Source organism: Brassica napus, chromosome A2 (assembly GCF_020379485.1).
Source record: "Brassica napus cultivar Da-Ae chromosome A2, Da-Ae, whole genome shotgun sequence".
NCBI lineage: Eukaryota > Viridiplantae > Streptophyta > Magnoliopsida > Brassicales > Brassicaceae > Brassica > Brassica napus.
Window position 1 is genome coordinate 6,207,428 of NC_063435.1, and position 19,775 is coordinate 6,227,202.

Here is a 19,775-nt window from a genome sequence, read left to right on the forward strand (position 1 = left end):
CATAATATGTTAGAAATATATAATATATAAAATAATATATATATAAAATGTTCATTCCGCGCAAAGCGCATATCTTAACCTAGTTTTTTATTAAAGATAAATCAAACCAGTGATGAGATATAGCTGATCAAAATATTGCAAACAGAGTTTTTTTCATTAAATCTGAAAAAAAAAGAAAATAGAAAAATAGTCCAATTTAGCAAGAGCTAAATCAAAACCAATAGATAGCTATATTTTTTTTTTTGTCAACCAAATTGCATTGCATTAAAAGATCCAAGGTTATTATACATAGTTTTTATGAGTAACTCTAGCCTGTTTTGCTAAGGCATCCACATGACTTGGAGATTCTCTGGATACATAATGAAAAGTATATGCGCATTCCTTGATGCGGTTCATTTTGAGAGTTTGTACTTTGTTCAGTCCTCAACTGATTTAACTCTTCAATCATATTCTTGCAATCAGCCATAAAATGCAACTTGCTTATAACTGAGTCTTCGTAACTGTTGCACTGCTGACAGTAATTCAGTAAAGCTGCAGCCTCTGCTTCTCCCACTGTGTTTACTGTCTTCAGAGAGGAAGACCCTTGGAGGAGACGGTTTCCTTCTTTACTAAAGAAGGACCAACCAATCCCTATGAGATCTCTCGATGATTTCCATGACGCGTCACCAGACAGTAGTAAGAAGCTTCATGAGGCCCCTCCGTTTGAATTGTAGGCTTGGGCCTGCTCACAATTGCTCTTAGTTGGTCTTCATTCTTTTCTTTACTAATTGCATCTTTCCATTGATTGCATCTTCATATAATTTATAGCTATATAATTGTTTACAATTTCTTCATAAATATTTTGCCTAACTGTTTTGTTATTGTTGCTACGCGCACAAAAGAAAAAAAACGCTATTGGGTTTTTTTTGTTCGAAAGTTAACTTGGGCTTTCCAAGATAATCAAATGTTAAAAGTAGCCTCCAGTTCGGATTCTTCAGATTTAAAAGTCGAAACCCACTTCGGAATTCAAGTTCAACTTATCTAGTCACACGCTAATGGATGTCTTTAATCAGAAGTAAATAATAAAAATTATGGTAAATGAGTTTATATACGTTAGTCAATTCTCACACATAAATGCATTTCAATCCATTCTGTCAACGTTCAAATCCAATTATTATTTATTACCTTAAACAAAAATATTCCTTACTATTAAAGCAAGAAGTAATCTGTCACATTTTCATTTCCCATTTTCGTAAGATTCGCCTCCAAGTCTTCTAAACTTCTAGCACTATATATCAATACTCATTCCCCAGGAACCAAAGACGCACTAAAACCTAATCTCAGATCTCGCCGCTTCTCTTTAACCATGGTGGCCCTCATGAAAAGTCTCTGTTTTTCTTTCGTCGTCTTAGCTTCTATTGTGACCCTCTTCTCAGTTGCGGATGCACATAAGTTTCAGGTCGGTGGTAAAGGCGATTGGGTCGAAAAACCACATGAGGGTTACAATTCTTGGGCTGAAAGTAAACGTTTCAAAGTCCATGACACAATCCGTAAGATCCTTTCTATTGCTACGAGTTTATATTACGAGTTTTATTTATATATGTGTGATTGTTTGTGACAAAAAAATATTAAAATATTTTGTAGACTTTAAGTATGCCAAGGGATCAGACTCGGTGCAAGTAGTCGCGAAAGCAGATTACGACGCATGCAACGTTAACAATCCGATAGAGAAGTTTGATAATGGAGAAACCGAGATTGCTCTAAACCGATCTGGTCCTTTTTATTTCATCAGTGGTAATAAAGAGCACTGTGCTAAGGGACAGAAGTTGATAGTCTTTGTCCTCGCCATCAGAAATCAACCGAAGGTACCCATTTCCCCGGCCAAAGCTCCGTCGACTGCTCAACCCCCGAAGTCTCATTCCCCGGTAGTTGCTCCGGCGAAGGCTCCCTCAACCGCTCATTCGCCTAAATCTCATTCCCCGATCTCTCCGGTTGCACCGGCCAAATCTCCGACAGCTCACTCCCCTGCTTCTCATATTTCTCCGGCGAAGACTCCATGGACTGTTCAACCTCCAAAAGCACATTCCCCAGTTTCTCCAACTGCACCGGCGAAAGCTCCAACAATGGCTCATTCGCCTAAGTCCTCTGTTTCCCCATCCCCGCACCCTGTTGCTCACTCACCGGCTGTGTCTCCGTCCAAGGCTCCAGCAACGTCCCCAGCTAAACATTCTCCTTCGCCGTCCCCCACGAACTCTCCAAGATCATCCCCTGCTACTCCTCCAAAGGCCTCACCATCTACCCCAGAGAAACCTCCCAAGTCTACTCCAGCTTCTCCAGCGCCTGAGAAGACTCCACCTTCGTCCCCAACTCCTTCTGACGACAACATGGCGCCGGCGCCAAGTCCCAGTGCAGCAACTATTGTGACCGTTACTTCGGTTATGTCTACCCTCTTCACTGTGGCTTTTACCGTTTCGATGTTTGCTTAAGTTTTTTCTTTTAAGAATGGTTATGTGTGTTTGATTTACATTTCTTTATTCTGTTGTTGCTGGGTTTTTATTATTTGTTCTGAGTGTGTCCTTGTGTTTGCATTATGAATTATTACTTCTGTTATTAATATCGCCGTGTTTGTTCTAAAAGCATTTCATTCGACATTTAGATGTAGGAGTGGGCAAAAAAAAAATGAACCAAACTAAACCAAACCGACCCTACTAAATCCAAACCAAAATATACATCTACATCATTTGGTTTGAGATTTTATAAACTAAATGGTTCAGTATGGTTTGGCTTTAAACCAAACCAAACCGAATTGTTTTTTTTTTCTAAGTAGATTAGTTAAATATATTAATAATACTGAAATTTAATATATTTAACATTTAATTTAAACTAGTAAACATAATTTTATCCATTTTACTTTTAAATGAATAAGATAAATACAACTACAAATAAAATAAAGAATATAAATTGTATAGATTAACATCAAAATTGAAAAATTACCATGTATATTAGGTTTGAAAATAATAATATAAAATTATTGGATTACATAAATAAATTTGGACACTAAATCACTATTTTCTTCATATGCAAAACCCATCAATTTCATTTTTGTTGCATATGCATAATTGTAGAAAATATTTTTTTTCGTTATGATAATGTGAAACCCCCCCCCCCTTCTTTTTTTACTTTTTATTTCATTTTATTTGAAGAAATTAATTTTCAGTAACAAGAATAGTTATATTTTGTAACTGAACGAAAACAAAATTTAAAAATGAACTCGCAACTAAACAAACACAAACAAAACCATATTAAACTGAATTAAACACAAACTAAACCGAACTAAAATCAAACTGAACCAAACTAATTTGTGTTGACTTTGGTTATAGTTTTTTAAACCCAAATAAACCGAACCTAAAAACTAAACCGAACCAAAACCAAACTAGGGGACATGTACCTCGATAACTTTTTTAAAACTATTGAAACATTCCATATACCAGTGTATTCACAATATATGAACAAAGTCAATACAGAAGTTCAAAAACTATGGGCTTTTAATGAAATAGCCCACACAAAAAAAAAGCAAGAAAAACGCTGTGCTTTAAAAAAAAAAACATTTTAAAAATCTAAAAGAAACGAAGAAGAGAGAAAAAAGGAATCAATCACACTGTTGGGAAAGCAGCCAAGAGAATCGGTTTTCAATCTCTCCGAGAATCAAATGGCTGCGGCGGAGGCGATGATCGGCTTTCCGCAGGCGTATCTGGAGAGTAGAGAGGTGAAGGAGACAAGCTCGCTAGTAACTGAACTCTGCCGTCACTTTTACACACAGGGTTGGGTGTCCGGAACAGGAGGCAGCATCACCATCAAGGTCCACGATGCTTCTATCCCTAAACCCGACCAGCTCATCGTCATGTCTCCTTCAGGTTTCTCTCTCTCCCCGTGTCTGTGTTTAGTAGTGTTCTTTGTTTTGTACATTTGATTGAAATGAAAAAAAAAAGGTTTAAACTTGTTGTGGCGGGTGCTGATTCGAGTTTGTGATGTGGTGAAGGTGTTCAAAAGGAGAGGATGGAGCCTGAGGATATGTACATCTTATCTCCTAATGGATCTGTTATATCTGCACCCTCTCCTAAGCCTTACCCTAATAAGCTTCCCAAGTGTACTGATTGTGCTCCTCTTTTCATGAAGGTATTTCTTTTTTTTTCTGTGTAATTAGCTTGGTATGTTGGAGAATGGTAATGGTACTTAATCTTGAGGTAGTCTCTTTGTTGAATGTGCATTTTTGTAAATTTTTTTGAGTTTACTTCTTGTAGTGTAAACTTACCTATGATTTGTATGTATGTTTCAACAAGGTGTATTTGGTTTGTTTTAAAGCTATTTGCAGTTTTCAAGCAAGTGAAAATTCCATTCTTTTGCCCCTACCAAATGTTTTTTGTTTGTTCTGTTTTATGATTTTACATTTCATTTTTTTATGTCTAATCTCTAGGAATAGTGAGATAGTTTGACTCTATTAAAAAGGTGCATAGCATTGACTTTGTTATAGTTTCTAACGCCTGGTGAACAGCTCTTATGAGGTACTGTTGCGTGCAGGCATATGAGATGCGAAATGCTGGAGCTGTTATTCACAGCCATGGCATGGAATCTTGTCTTGTGACAATGCTTAATCCACAAGCCAAAGAATTTCGCGTAAGCCTGATCAAAAAGTTCCTAAACATCATTTAAAACTTTGGATCTTAATGTTTCTTCATACCATACGCAGATAACTCACATGGAGATGATCAAAGGGATTCAAGGTCACGGATACTATGACGAGCTCGTTGTCCCAATCATAGAGAACACAGCTTATGAGAATGAGCTAACAGATTCCCTCACCAAAGCTGTACGTCTATATATACTGAGGAAGCTTTAATATGAAACACAAGAATGATTTTTTCACATTTTCAGATAATAGCCTATCCTAAAGCAACAGCAGTGTTGGTACGCAATCATGGAGTTTACATTTGGGGTGATTCCTGGATCCATGCTAAGACTCAGGTTTCTGCAATTCACTTCTGTTATTTTCGTTGAAAAACTTATGTTACACTCACATACCATGTGCTATATAAAAACTTGTATGCTTGCTTGTTTCCAGGCTGAATGTTACCATTATTTGTTTGATGCTGCCATCAAGCTTCATCAGCTGGGTCTGGATGCTGCTACTCCAGAACACGGGCCTATCCAAAGACCCATACACTCACAAAACCAAACAGAATCAACTCGGGTATAAAGCCTATGGTTTCTATCGTCTTACATGTTACATCCAATAGTCAAGGATTCACAAAAATCTAGTTTTAGTTATATTCTTTTTTTGGTTGCATAGTTATATTCTTTTTTTTGGTTGCACAGAGATGCATTGTCCTAGACATTGAAGGGACAACAACACCCATAACATTCGTCACGGATGTTCTCTTTCCCTATGCTCGTGAAAACGTTGGGAAGCATTTGAGTTTGACGTACGACTCAGCAGAAACTCAAGAGGATATTAAGTTGTTGCGGGCTCAGGTGATAACGGAATTTCTTTGTCTTATCATCATCTCTTGTAATAAACAAGTGACCAAAGTTCATCTCTGGTATATGTTGCAGGTTGAGGAAGACTTGAGACAAGGTGTAACCGGCGCTGTTCCTGTACCTCATGCTGATGAAGGAAAAGACGAGGTCATTGCAGCTATCGTCTCTAATGTGGAGGCAATGATTAAAGCCGATAGAAAGATCACTGCTTTAAAGGAATTACAAGTGAGGAAACAAAAACAAGATTCCAACTTTTTATGTTCTGTTCTGTTGATTTTTGTAATGTCTGATATGGAGTTTCTGTATTGAAGGGTCACATATGGCGAACAGGTTTCAAATGTAATGAACTGAAGTCTGTCGTTTTCGAAGATATAGCAGACGCTTTAGAGAAATGGCATTCTTCAGGAACTAAGGTATGTTCATGTAAAGCTTTTAGGAGAAATGTCGTTTTTATTTATTTTTGTTCACAGGTCTAACGTGGTGTTGTGAATAGGTTTACATATATTCTAGTGGTAGTAGATTAGCGCAAAGGCTTCTCTTTGGGAACACAGCCTATGGAGATCTGAGGAAGTATTTATCTGGCTTTTTCGACACTACAATCGGGTATATAAAAAGAGTCCATCACTTCCATTTTCAATAGAAGATGATGATCCAAAGTCTCATACGTTTCTTGGCTGCAGAAACAAGAAAGAGAGCAGGAGTTACAAGGAAATTACAGAAACTCTTGGAGTGGATGATCCTTCAGAGATTCTTTTTGTGACAGATGTTTATCAAGAAGCTACTGCTGCAAAAGCCGCAGGTAATAAACACATGCACAAAACTCTTATCTCTAGATACTATTTTACCTGTGAAAGGTTATAGAGATTCTGATGACCTTTTGCGGTTGTGAAAAGGTCTGGAGGCGATTATATCTATTCGACCTGGAAACGCTTCCCTACCAGAGAATCACGGGTTCAAGACTGTCACATCATTCTCACAAATTTAGAGATTCCTCTATGTGTTGTTTCCTATTGGTGTTGTACTTGATATGATCACACTTACCAAATAAATGGACTTGATAATAAATCTATATGTAGAGAGCTTGACAAAGCTCGACTCTGATTTATCAGTGAATTCAGTAAAGTTTGGTTCTTGCATGTGAGTTATGAAGTGGGCAAAACGTAACTACTGGGGCCAAATCTATTACTAAAATATATTATATATTTTCAAATAATAGAAAAGATAGAACAAATCTATACATAACATTTGGGATAACAAGAATATAATTCTGGAAGGTCCATTTAGGATAAACAAAACTATTAATTTACATTTTAAATTATGATAGAATGTGCATATTATTAGGTATATAATACATATCATTTTCAAAAAATGGCTATATTTTATGTGTTAGTACATTAGAACATTACTAGCATATCCAAATAGAATACATTAATTGAGGATCATTAAAAGTTGTAACCTTAAATTTGTACCAATTAAAAAGAGATCATGTTTAGGTGTCGCTTAATTAGAATGACAATTTAGCTTACGTGGCATCTTAAGAATCAATTAAAAAAAATGTTGGTCCAAATCTAATTACTATGGAACATTATATTAACCTAAAATATAAGAAGCGTATATTCTTTTCTTAAATAAAAGCTGCAAAATTACCTAATATGATTAACATATATATGACAATGAATAACTATGAATAATACATATTTGATAACAATTTTTGCATCTTTCTTCATTTTTGTTTAATTTTATACTATTAAAAAAAATTGAACAATCACATTAACCATATAATAAAAAATTAGATGTTTTTTATATGTTTTATTTTGAATTTTTTAAAATGACTTTAAATTACAAAAATGAGAAAACCTTATATGTTATATTTTTTTATATGTTATATTTTGAATTTTTTAAAACGACTTCAAATTACAAAAAATGTAAGTTTTCTTTAAGCATACGACTAAAAGCATTAAAATGACATGTATCAATTCGATGATTGATCTGAAACTTTTCAAAACCAAATGAAAGATAAATTTCAAAATAATTCAACTATGGAAACAATACTATTCACTTTTTCAAAAATGTGTTTGGTGGAAAAAATAAGGTTTTTGTGTCATAATTTGTTTAATGTCCAATCCGATCAATCCATGATATATTAATTATAGCTTAGTTCTATAATTTTTAATAAAAATTGATCCGGTCCATCGAAAAATATATATAATAACAACAAAAACATTGTATATGTATAAATAAAATGATCAAATATATAAATTAAATTGTCAATAATATATACAAATAAACTCATTCTGTACAAAGCGCAAGTCTTATCCTAATTACAAGTTATACTCTTAAAATTTATGTTTTCAAAAACTGAGTGTGTCAGTTTATGTTTAGCGGAGATGATTTGAGTGAAATACCTTAGTATACCTGCTGCAACTGGTTGCCACTATCCAACTTCAGTGAAAGAAGCTAATCAGAGAGAGAGACTAGAAAAAAGTATAAGAGATCTCTAAAACCATAAAACCATTAAACGGCCATTTGATTATTTGGGAATCAATCACTACCCCACACATCACACGCGAGGAACTGAGTGACAAAACTCACAGATTCTGCAGAGATGCTTTAGCTAATGCAACCGTTATCACAAGATTCATAAGTTAAAACAAAGTTCAAAATTGTCGCGGGTAACAATTAGATATAGTTCAAAAAAAATATAGCTCTTGAGACTTATGAGGAAGTATAGGCTATAGCAAAAATTTCTCCAAAGGGCATACACATTATAATCTCACAGAGAACATATAACAAGACTCATTACAAAACTGGTGGACTATACATGGGCGGATGTAGAAAGAAATTTGAGAGGTGGAAATTTATAGATAAATATGAAAAAAGGCCAGAACACAAGCTTTAGTAGGGGAGATGCCAAAAAGAAATAAAAATTTCATGGGGGCAAGTGCCACATTCTTGAGGTGGAACTATATCTTGCCAATTTGTTTAAGTAGATAGTTTTTAAAATCAAAAGGGACACTAACTTCATAACGGTCTTTTGCAATGTCTTTCCTTTGTCTAACATTTTTTTGTTGTTAATAAAGACTTTGACAAAAGAAAAACAAATGTAATGAGTAATAGTTGACTAGTATTTTTATATCCCTTATATATTAATTGAGGAACATTTGAAAAGATGTAACCTCAATTTTGTATTAATTAAAAGAGGCCCCAATGCATAGGTGTCACTCAATTAGGTAGTCAATTACATTCAATTGAAAAATAAGTAGGTCCACATTCGATTTTTATATGTTGTTAGATACATAAGTTGGTCAAACTATATGATATAATGATATGATATTTTCTTGCCTTAAATAAAACCTACGGAATTACCATAAATGACTAATATATATATGACAATTAATGAGTTTAATAATAACGATTTGATAACAATGAATATCTCCTCCATCATTTTTTGTTTAATTTTATATTATTAAAATAAATTAAACAATCAAATTAGCTATAAAAATAAAATTTAGTTTTTTTTCGTATATGTTATATTTTGAATTTTTAAAAACGATAATAAATGACTAAAACTATTAAAATTATTATGTTAAAAATTAATGATCAATGGTTTAACATTTTTATTATAAGAAGATACACATGATTTTAAAACCATATGAGTAAAAAATATCATTTAATAATAAAATAAATAAATAAATATATATATATATATATATATATATATATATTAAACACTATATACCATAAGATTACATAAATATTTTAATATTAAAACTTTCAATGAATTTTCAAGAACATTTATAAATTATAAACTTATTAAAGATTTCACATTGAAAATTTTGTTATCGATGATTTAAATATTTTGTTATAAAACGATATGAACGATCATAGAACCGTATGATTATAAATTCTGATTTAATAAATAACTATACAAAATATACTATTCCTAGAAAAATAGGTTGGTCCATCTTAACTTATATTACACTTTTTATTAAACTAACTATCGAATTGATAAATAACGTACCAAAAAATGTTTTGCACTTTCCTTAAATAAAAGCTACGAAATTACCTAATATGATTAACGTATATGTGCTGTCAAAAAAAAAAAAAAAAAAGATTAACGTATATGTGAAAATTAATTATAATGAATAATAAATATTTGATAACAATTTTTGTATCTTAGTTCTTTTTTTAATTTTATATTATTAAAATATATTTAAAAATCACATTAAATATATAATAAAAACATTTATAATTTTTCTTATATGTTATATTTTGAATTTTCTATAAATTATTAGAAATTTGAAGATCCCCACTCTGAAAATTTTGTGATCAATAGATTATTTTTTTTGTCATAATAAGTTACAAATGATCATAAAATTATATTAATATGAACTTTTATTTAATATTATAAGAAGATACACATTATTTTAAAACCATATGAGTAAAAAATATCATTTAAAAATAATAATATATATATATATATATACACTAATGATTTAAAGCAACAAGATTGGCTGATCAATTTAGTCATCCAGTTGAAATCTTTCAAAAGTATGTGAAAGACTAAAGTCAAAGTAAATATGGATTTATAATAGTAGTTATATTTTACTAACCAAATACCGAAAAAACTGAACTGAACCGAAACCAACCCGATATCCGGGTTGAACACCCGTAATCCAAATGAAGCCAAACTATTGTTTCATTCTCTAAAATATAATAAAAATAATAATTTAATCCCGCGCAAGGCGCGGGTCTTATTCTAGTGGATATATAAAACTGGATAAAGAAACTATAAGCCAAAAAGTATATATTAGCGTTGTTTGGTTATACATTAAAAGAAGAGATAAACTGTTATATGAGGGATTAGTTATGTAGAACTTTGATAACAACTTGGTTTTAATTTGCGGTGATAATATTAAAATTAAGATTTAAGTTGTTTGGTCGCATATCTAAAGTTGTATATCCAAATATCGTAATTTTCAGATAATGTAAGTTGAAAAGGGTAGCACATTCAAAGTGGAGTTGCTTGTAACGTGAAGCAAAGATGATTCATTCGCCTTTTGCTTGGTTTTCAACTCTAATCATAACGGACTACTTATTTTGTCTTTTACTTTCTTTTACTCTTTTTCTCCACCTTTTATTTAATTTAAATTTATTTACATTCAAAAAATTATTTTCCTTCCAAGACAAAAGACAAAGCAATAGAAGAACAGTATTAACATATAGCTATTTTTTTATTCAAGAAAAAATTGAAAAAACTATAGACAGAAGAGGAGAAAGTCCAAAGAATATGTAGTAAAAGACCAAACGTGCCTCCATGATTACTCCATCAAATTCAAAGTCATCACCACCAAAATGGTCTTCTATACTAACCTGATCATAGAAGTCTTTATTTCATATTGTCTCTCCGAAACTTTCTACTATATATTATTAGATATTACAATATTTTCATATTACTCGCCAAACTTCCGATGGATATTTACTTATATAGACAAAGACCATTCATTCTACTCATGTTTTCTAATCGTAACCATCTAAACTTTGATATTGTTTTTTTTTTTGTTGCTGAAATTTTGACAAAACAGTTTTGTAAGAATATTATTGTCTATATCATAAAGTTGAGCATAAACATGAATCTATTCTCTATATTCGATCTCGATACTGAGTGACACACGTTGAATTACACTATCATATATCAGTATGATCACAATATATAAAGGATCTTTTGTTTTAAAAAAAGAACAAGTCTTAAATCAGTATCATGATTCATGAATATATCTTACCTTCCAATCACAAATTGCACCGAGTTACTGAGATTAATAGTGAGCATATAACCGCATAAAACTTTACAGTCGCTCCATTACTAATAACTTACATCTTAGTTATATATAGGTAAACAAAATCCGATAATATATTAATTTATTATAGAATGTGAACACACGTTGGTCATCGTCAAGATTTATGGATTCCTGGGAGAAGTAACCGGAAAAAGAGGAAGAAGCAGTGGCTGAGAGTCTCTAGGAGTTGAAACTGGAGAAGGGTGAAGATAAAATCCTTTTTCAGCAATGGCTTTGTCTTCTTCAGATGAACTCCCTAAAGACAAAGGCGATGACTTGTTGAAGGGGTCATCGTTGCTTCTCAGTGGCGTAACGGGACTGTTTAGCCCTAGCTTTGGGAAATCTAGCATGCTTGGAGACAGAAGAACATTCTCTGATGAGCTGTTCCTTGGAGAGAATCTTGGGCTTTGACCATTGTGTCCGCTTGAGAACATCAACCTCTGGGAGTTTTGAAGCCTTAAAGTATTGATCATTAAATTATTCTTACCAAACATGTTGTTATTGTTTTGTCTTCTTTCGTAGAGTTTAAAAGTGTTGCTTTTCTTGATGGGTGGGATTGAGAAACCTACTTTGTTGTTGTTCACCGGAGAAGGAGCTTTGTGGTGGTTTTCAGTTTTGGTATCGGTGGAGGAGCCGGTCAGCATCTGCACAACTTGTTTGAAAGTGGAAGTGTCTGCTTGAACAAATGTTGTTGGGTAAGGGTTTGAGAGATGTTGATGTTGGTCATGATGATGATGAGGAGGAGATCTTGTCTGAGGCTGAAACCTAGGAGATGTGATTATGGGAGGGTAGTTTTGCATGATTTGTTCTGGTTTTGAACAGATGGATGATGTTGATGAGACCTCCATTAATGTTAGAGAAATTGCACCCCATACACTAAACTTTTACCCTAATTAACCAAATACCCTAAATCCCACAATGTTATACCTTTTTTCATAGACACAAACTAGTCACATCATTGGTATTTTCATTTTTTTAGGGTTTTAAACCAATTCACCCTTAATGTTAACCCTTTGTGTGTATATGAGGGGGTGGGGAGAGGAGAGAAGATTGATTGATTGAAAGACAATAAGAAGAAGAGTGGAAGTTGCCGATGTGAATAATGTGTAATGTTGTTTGGTTTTGTCGTGCGACGACAATTAAAAAGACTTTAAGGTGAGGTGTCATGGACCCATCTCTCTCTCTCTCTCTCTCTCTCTCTCTCTCTCTCTCTCTCTCTCTCTCTCTCTCTCTCTCTCTCTCTCTCTCTTAAAACTTTCCGTATTTCTTTCTGTGAAATTAAATTTTCTTTTTTGATCAAAAAAAAAATTTCTTTTAGAGCATGGCATTCTATATAATGGGGGGGGGGGGTTTCCTTTTGTTTTTCGGTAAAATATTACAAGTGGACCTGATTTTAGTTCAATTGGCATTGTTATTTTTGTGTGTGTTTACCTAAACAAAAAATAAAAATTAGTGTTATATATTAATAGTAATAACTTATATAAACTAAAAATACAAAAACAAGATAATTTTATATAAACTAAAAATACATAGTCAAATTCAAAATAATAATCTTGTAACTAAAAAACTTATTATAACACATAATTATGATCTCATATTCTGATAGATTGTTTCCAGATTCATCAAAATTATTAAAATATTATCCAAATGAATTATATGAAAAAGAACTTCTTGATTCATTATTTTCTTAAAGATTTGAATTTGTTTCTCTTAAATGTTCAGATGTTTGGTGTTTGGTTTTCTATGAAATTTAGGTTTTGAAGTAACATCTATACTATTAAAAGGGAATCACTCCTAAAATATCTACTTAAACAAGGTTGTTGGACCATTTCATTAGACTTAACTATTTATTTGGTCTTAACTTATATTTCTCTAACTATATAAATACTTTACATAATTTAAATGAATTCATTTATTATTTTCTCATAATCTATTATATAATTGCTCTAACAATAAATCCATATGAATATATGATAGATTATTCAAATGTGATCATTACCACATATAATTCTATTAATAGTATAAACTTTTAATGGTTTAGTTATGTTTAATAGGTATATAATTTGTATTTTAAAATTTTAATTTTTAAGTACTCATTTGGTCTTTACTTTGGTTTATATTTTTTCTATGCTCGATTATTTATGAAATTCAGCTTAATTTTGAGTTTTTTTTCTCAGTTTGGTACGGTTCAGTGTACTCGGATAAATGTACTCAAACCTATACATTATCTCTTATATAAGAAGAATTTATTTAATTTCAAAAATAAACCCGCGCTTTCTAAGCGCGGGTCAAAATCTAGTTGGATTTTATTCGTTGAACTCTTTCAATGTATAATATTTATTTTGCATCTTCAAATGGTGTTGTCTTTTAATGATATTATGATAGTAGTATCTTATGTTACAAAAAAATAAAAGTAGAGTTTTAACATTTTATAAGTTATAATTAATAATAAATTAGTGGATAATTAAAAAGTAACAATTGATTATTTTAAGGACTTATTTGGTACTACTTCACTTTCAGATTTTGAAAGTTTTTTGAAAAAGATCCCATCTTCTATTATTCAGCAAATGAAAATTAAATTGGCGACGGATGAAGAAATAAAACACGCTTTGTTTATGATGTACCCGGATAAAGTTACTGGCCCGGATGTAATTACATTACGTATTAGATTGCAAGCTTTTTAATTTACGTTTTGTAGTTTCTATTATATTGAGGATTAATGTTTTTTTATATTTCCGCTTGTATTATATTCTCTAACAACATGTAAATAGATATTTTACAAAAGGAATTAAATTGAAATATAACCTTTATGAGCTTGAATATGTTCTCGTTTTATGAATTCCAACAACATTTACACAAATTAGTGTGAACACATGAGGAAACAAGTTAAAAACGGTGATCGTATCAAATTCTTTTTATTTTTGATTACTTTGTTGTCAACAAATATTAAGAAGACAGAAAATAGAGGAAAAAAAGAGATAAGAGTAAGAATTGTGGGGACTCGAATTTCCATTGGTGAAAATTGTTGTCCCTCCATGAAGAATCAAATTCTTTCAAACTTCAAATCATTAGTGTTCTCCAGAATCCAGTGATTAAAGATTTCCTTAATTGCACACAAATGGGCAAAGCGAAGCATATATCGATCTTATTATTTAAAACATCAAGGAATTCGAAGTTTTCTTTTTTTTTCGGTCAAAAGGAATTCGAAGTCTTCTTGAACTCTATTGTTGGTAGATAAATACCACAATGAATCAATGATCAGAGTGCACAAAAACTAGGGTCGGCCCAAACATTCCGAAATTTCTTTATGGCTCTAAATCAATGTAGCAAAATATATAACCAATGAAAACATATAATGGACATTTTAACATAATTTTATACGTTCTAATCAGTCGTTTACTTTATGCTATTGCTAGCACTGATTAGAAGATATAATTTTTGACCCTAATTACTTATATGTAATGTACATACAGGTGTAGTGTGTATGTATAACGGAATATAACAAAGCTAATTTCTTCTTCTGTTTTTTTTTCACTGAAAATTTAAGATGATGAATTCCACCACAAAGAAAATAAAACTGAGTCGCAATACTTAGAAGTTTAAATAAAAAATAAATAAGCTAAACTCCATGTGTTCAATATACGTTCATCACATATTTTTATTACATATATAAATATCAAATAACTGCAAGGCTACATATTAATCAAAAGATAAGAGTCAACAACCCTTGGATAGATATTGTATATACTTAGAAAATCCAGAAAAGATTTTGCCTAAATGGCTTCGTTTGAAATCCTTAGGCTTTAGATAGATAAACCTATCTAATTATTAGTAGTAGTAGTAGTAGTAGTATGGTAGGAATAAAAAAGTAAATTATTATTAGGAACGTGCTTTCTCATTTGTTCAATCCCGTCTTTTCCTTAATGGCCTCAGTGGCACCCTGTGCTTTCTGCTTCAGCTGCTGTCCACCCTGTGCTCGAATTCTCATAAATACGTGATCGTTTCATAAAAATATATTTAAGCATAAGAAAAGAAAATGGACCTCTGACAAAGATTCCTTGGCGGATTGGGCAGCATTGGAGGCCTTGTCCATCAGGTTGCTTGCCTTCTCCTACAACAATTTTTAGTTACTTCTAATTAATATTAATTAAAAATCTAAAAGCAATATTTGTTTAAGCTAGATAAACGGTGTTGTATAGACAAAACCTGGGTTTGGCCTTTAGCTTGGCCAGCGTTGAAGCTCAGGTTCTGACTGTTGTTAGACATTTTCTTATCTCCGCTTAAAAAACGAAATTATAATTTGCTAGGGAAACTTGTGACTTCTGAGAAAGAGCATTACGCATAGAGGTTTATATACATGTGGGGTCCTCCTGTCGTTACCTCCACGTGGATTTTTGTTATTGGAAGTCTGTGTAGTCTTTAACACGTGGCTTTTAAGCTTAGTACTCTCCGGTCGGATTGGGGGGAGGGAGGTGTTGACCACGAGACAAGCAAATCTGTTATAGACTTGTTCCAAATTCCAGTGTACTTAATATAGTCTAATATAGTTCTGTTTATAACCCTTTTTGTGTAGTGCATTATCATTTTATTTTTGTATCTATTCTATTAAAAGAGAAGTCATGACTTAGTTCATGTGTGATTTTTTAATTTGGACCACTCCTTAGAAAGTTATTAAAATTAACTTTTGTATAAATATTTAAATTATTTCAATTATTCTAAGACAAACAAATCAAATAGATATTCCTATATTTACTCTAAAATATTTTAATAAAATCTTTTCATATCTTTTTATTTACAATATATGTATATATATTTTATTTTTTATTAAAATAAACTTTTTAAAGAATTAAATAATTTCGTGTTTATTTAACATAAATGTATATTCATTTTTCACTTAAACAAAAATTTTAAATATTTAGTTAATGTCGTGTTTATTTTAAAATTAAATTTATATTTCATTTTAACTAAAACGAATTTTTAAAATATCTAACTAATTTTTCAATTATAACTAAACACACTAGATTTCCACCCGCACAACCGTGCGGGTATATATTTTCACATTTATATATATAGATATTTGTTTTACGTAATTATTATATATTTTTAATGTTACTCACATATATAAATATTTGTATAATTATGCCAAATATAATAATTTTATAGTTTTCATGCTGTAAATTAAAATCATCATATATATATGTTGCTTATTATATATTTGTCTTATTGAATTTGCGTTTGATTACTAAACTATATTTTTAATGCATGAAACAACATATATGAAAACAATTTTGTATTTAATTTATTATAATCATGATCCGTAATTCAAATCGCTAGATTTTTTTAGTAATTTTTTAATGTTTATTAATTTTATATAATAACTTACTGTATATTAAAAAGTTTAAGATAAGTTACATTTTTATACATGTATTATATAGTTTACTAATATTAACCCGTTCTACCAACATATTATATTTTTAGCATAAATATTTTATATTTATGAAAATAAAATATGTTAACTTATCAATTTCAAATAATTTTATCATATTTTCTTCAATATAACATTTTTATTTTAAAATGATAGATATTATTACAAAATTGATAAAATAGGATATAATTTTATTCTGTAAGTAACATTTCATTACTAATTACAAAATTAGTTGAAAATATTTATATTCAATTTATGAAAATTAAGATCTTAATATAATATTTTTCAAGAGATTTGTTAGAATTTTAATTTTTTTTTAAAAAAATTAAAAGATATAAAAGATATTATGATTAAAGTAGTTAAAATATTATGTATGTTAGCATTAGTGATATACATTTAATATAAAACTAGATTTTGACCTGCGCTTGGAAAGCGCAGGATTGTTGGATTATATTATAATACAAAGTTTTATTATATCGAAAAACATAATTTTTAACAGCTATATAATCTACAAATTAGTTTATTTGAGATTTTATATTACACTTTTACGTAAGTTTCTTTTCGACATGAGAATTATATCCGGATAAAAAAAAAAACCGAACCGACCCAAAATTATAAGTTTAGTTCAGGTCCAGAGAAGATAACCTATTGGGTTTTTTTGACCCGCATGTCTTTGTTTGAGTCCGGGTCCTACCCTAGACCAGATCATAAATATGTGTTTATTAGGTATATTTGGATATTCCGAGTATGTTTCTGGTATTATGGATATTGTTTTTAAGTTTTTGGTTTACGATTAGAGTTTTGATTTCAGGTAAATTTTTCAAATTAAAAAAAATTGGGTATTTGGATAAAATATTGGGTATTTTTCAGTTCATTGTGTCAGATTTTGAATAAGATTTTAAATTTTTAGGTATTTGAATTTTTTTGGTATTTGTTTGAAGTTTCAAATACTTTTCGTGTTTCGGATATTTTTCAGATTTTTCATATATTTCAAATTCTTTTAGGATCTTAAATACCCGAACAGATGTGGACCCATTACGTCCATATCAGGTCCAACAACCTTTTGATATAGATTTTTAACGTTATTGTATAAAAACATGGTTGATGAAATATTTTTCTGAGTAAATGTATCATAAGAAATAATATTATGATCTGTTAAAAATATTTAAAATATTGAATGTTTAGAATGATTAATGTATTATCAGAAAAATAATAAATAGTTATACAAAACGCCAACAACTTTTTTATATTAGATTTTTTTTTAAAACTCTTTCCTTTTTAATAGTATTGATTCGTTTTAAGTGAAAAGTATATAAAAGTATAATATCTAAACAAATAATTTTCAAAATCTTGAATAATCAATATTGATATCGCGAAGTCAGGTTAGCTTTAATAGAACCAATGAATTTCTTCATTTTTGTGAAGGTAACATGAATATTCAGAAAAATTATTTTTAAATATGAAAATATTATCAAACTATAGACAGTTGAAAGTTTAGTATATGATATAAGATTTTAGTGAGAAAGTTTATATATGATATGATTACTTTATTATAAACGAAAGAGGAAGTTAGAATGTACACATAAATGTCTTGTAATTTATCTTGCTTTAAATCATATATTATATGATAAAAGTGATAATATAAAACATTAGTTTCAATGCTTTTATGATTAAAAATCAAAATGATAAATATAGTAATAGTAATGATTAGGATTTAGGAGTGAGATTTAAATAAATAAAAGAATTGACTAAATTATTGTTAGAGAAATATATGGTAACATATTGTTATTATAAATTTAAGGTAATACCAAAAAATAATGAGTTAAATGAAAGGATCCAGTTGTCAAAAAAAAAAAAAAAAAGGATCCAAACAATTTTTATAGGTAGATTTTTTAGACTCATTCCCTTTTAATAGTATTGATTTAAATGATGGTTCAAATAAAAATATCACTCATCAAAAAATCATGATTTTTATTTTATTAGAAAAAACAAATTTAAAAAATTAAAATTAAAATAAATATTTATTTCTAACAAAATCTTTAAAAATTATTAGTAAATGTATTTTTGAAATTAATTAATTTCATTTTATTTAAATTTTCTTTTATAAACCAAAACTATATTCAATTTTAATTTCTAGTTATATTTTATGATAATTTAAATTAAAACTAACTAATTTTTGAAAGTAAATTTAAAAAGATTCTAAGAAGATTTTAAAAAGATTTTGTTAGAACATTTTAAATATATTCATTTGTATTTCAAATAAAATGATAAAGATATTAAAAATATATAATAATGAACTTATGTAAAATATGATATTTTCTAGGAATCGTCCAAACTAAAAAAATTACACATGAAAAGAAGTCATGACTTCTGTTTTAATATATAAGATGTATAGTTTTGTATTAATCTGCGATAGTAATTTAATATAATATTTTTCAATAAATCTTTGATTTCAATTTGGAATTTTGTATCAAATGATTTAAAATATGAAAATTTAAAACAAATAAATTTAATTATTGTATGTGAACTATAAAATTATCGTGTTTTAAAATATTATATTAAACAATTAATAATATGGTAAATATTACAATTAATCATGTAAAACAAATAATTATGTGTGTAAAAATAAAATAATCACCCGCACGGTTGTGCGGGTCAAAATCTAGTTACATATTAAAGGGACACATAAACGATTGTATAATAGATATAACCAATACTCCATCAATGGTCTGCCTCAACACTAAAGAAGATTCAAAACTTTGAGAAAATAATACCAAAATAGATATTATCCTTCATTTATTCGTTAAAGCTAAGAACTCATGTATACAACAACAAAAGATGCTAAGTACCTTTGAGATAGTCTACTTATACCAGTAGATGGTAAATATTATCTCATCCAAAGATTGGAAAAGCATCAGGTTTTCACGTTCTGAATGTAAGCTCATGAAAAAGAAGCTTGTTCGTGCTTGACATAACATGGAGTAGAAGGAGTGCTGAAG

At 30.0% G+C, this 19,775-nt stretch overlaps 4 protein-coding genes and 1 long non-coding RNA gene across 5 annotated transcripts; 2 read left to right on the top strand and 3 right to left on the bottom strand.

Annotated features, from left to right (window-relative positions):
* The first annotated feature begins 1,006 nt into the window (after positions 1–1,006).
* Positions 1,007–2,593, top strand: LOC106418934 (early nodulin-like protein 2). The gene is made up of 2 exons (XM_013859672.3): positions 1,007–1,529; positions 1,624–2,593. Exons 1-2 carry the CDS (start codon positions 1,346–1,348, stop codon positions 2,463–2,465), a joined length of 1,026 nt encoding a protein of 341 aa, XP_013715126.2. The 5' UTR covers positions 1,007–1,345; the 3' UTR covers positions 2,466–2,593.
* A 995-nt stretch (positions 2,594–3,588) lies between these two features.
* LOC106390719 (probable bifunctional methylthioribulose-1-phosphate dehydratase/enolase-phosphatase E1) lies at positions 3,589–6,650 on the top strand. The gene is made up of 12 exons (XM_048751729.1): positions 3,589–3,893; positions 4,019–4,155; positions 4,558–4,653; positions 4,727–4,846; positions 4,912–5,001; positions 5,099–5,227; positions 5,353–5,508; positions 5,590–5,739; positions 5,826–5,927; positions 6,008–6,117; positions 6,195–6,313; positions 6,408–6,650. The coding sequence occupies exons 1-12, from the start codon at positions 3,689–3,691 to the stop codon at positions 6,497–6,499; spliced, it is 1,506 nt and encodes a 501-aa protein (XP_048607686.1). The 5' UTR covers positions 3,589–3,688; the 3' UTR covers positions 6,500–6,650.
* LOC125584020 lies at positions 5,931–6,474 on the bottom strand. The gene is made up of 2 exons (XR_007321029.1): positions 6,360–6,474; positions 5,931–6,188 (listed from the first exon to the last, which is right to left on the bottom strand). It is a non-coding gene; the product is annotated as an uncharacterized LOC125584020 (long non-coding RNA).
* A 4,576-nt stretch (positions 6,651–11,226) lies between the features above and the next one.
* Positions 11,227–12,566, bottom strand: LOC106418925 (VQ motif-containing protein 33). The gene is made up of 2 exons (XM_048751737.1): positions 12,356–12,566; positions 11,227–12,203 (listed from the first exon to the last, which is right to left on the bottom strand). Exon 2 carries the CDS (start codon positions 12,197–12,199, stop codon positions 11,474–11,476), a length of 726 nt encoding a protein of 241 aa, XP_048607694.1. The 5' UTR covers positions 12,200–12,203; positions 12,356–12,566; the 3' UTR covers positions 11,227–11,473.
* Positions 12,567–14,982: 2,416 nt separating this feature from the next.
* LOC106379672 (stress-induced protein KIN2-like) lies at positions 14,983–15,694 on the bottom strand. Its single transcript, XM_013819570.3, has 3 exons — positions 15,558–15,694; positions 15,394–15,462; positions 14,983–15,321 (listed from the first exon to the last, which is right to left on the bottom strand). The coding sequence occupies exons 1-3, from the start codon at positions 15,615–15,617 to the stop codon at positions 15,247–15,249; spliced, it is 204 nt and encodes a 67-aa protein (XP_013675024.2). The 5' UTR covers positions 15,618–15,694; the 3' UTR covers positions 14,983–15,246.
* Positions 15,695–19,775: the final 4,081 nt, after the last annotated feature.

Bases quoted from the DNA above. Each gene is read 5' to 3' on its own strand.
- LOC106390719 (XM_048751729.1), top strand. From the start codon at position 3,689: ATGGCTGCGGCGGAGGCGATGATCGGCTTTCCGCAGGCGTATCTGGAG. The intron at 5,002-5,098 runs GTTTCTGCAATT...GCTTGTTTCCAG, and splicing joins GGATCCATGCTAAGACTCAG to GCTGAATGTTACCATTATTT. The intron at 5,740-5,825 runs GTGAGGAAACAA...TCTGTATTGAAG, and splicing joins CTGCTTTAAAGGAATTACAA to GGTCACATATGGCGAACAGG.
- LOC106418925 (XM_048751737.1), bottom strand. From the start codon at position 12,199: ATGGAGGTCTCATCAACATCATCCATCTGTTCAAAACCAGAACAAATC.
- LOC106379672 (XM_013819570.3), bottom strand. From the start codon at position 15,617: ATGTCTAACAACAGTCAGAACCTGAGCTTCAACGCTGGCCAAGCTAAA. The intron at 15,463-15,557 runs GTTTTGTCTATA...AAATTGTTGTAG, and splicing joins AAGCTAAAGGCCAAACCCAG to GAGAAGGCAAGCAACCTGAT. The intron at 15,322-15,393 runs GTCCATTTTCTT...ATTCGAGCACAG, and splicing joins CCAAGGAATCTTTGTCAGAG to GGTGGACAGCAGCTGAAGCA.
- LOC106418934 (XM_013859672.3), top strand. From the start codon at position 1,346: ATGGTGGCCCTCATGAAAAGTCTCTGTTTTTCTTTCGTCGTCTTAGCT. The intron at 1,530-1,623 runs GTAAGATCCTTT...AATATTTTGTAG, and splicing joins CAAAGTCCATGACACAATCC to ACTTTAAGTATGCCAAGGGA.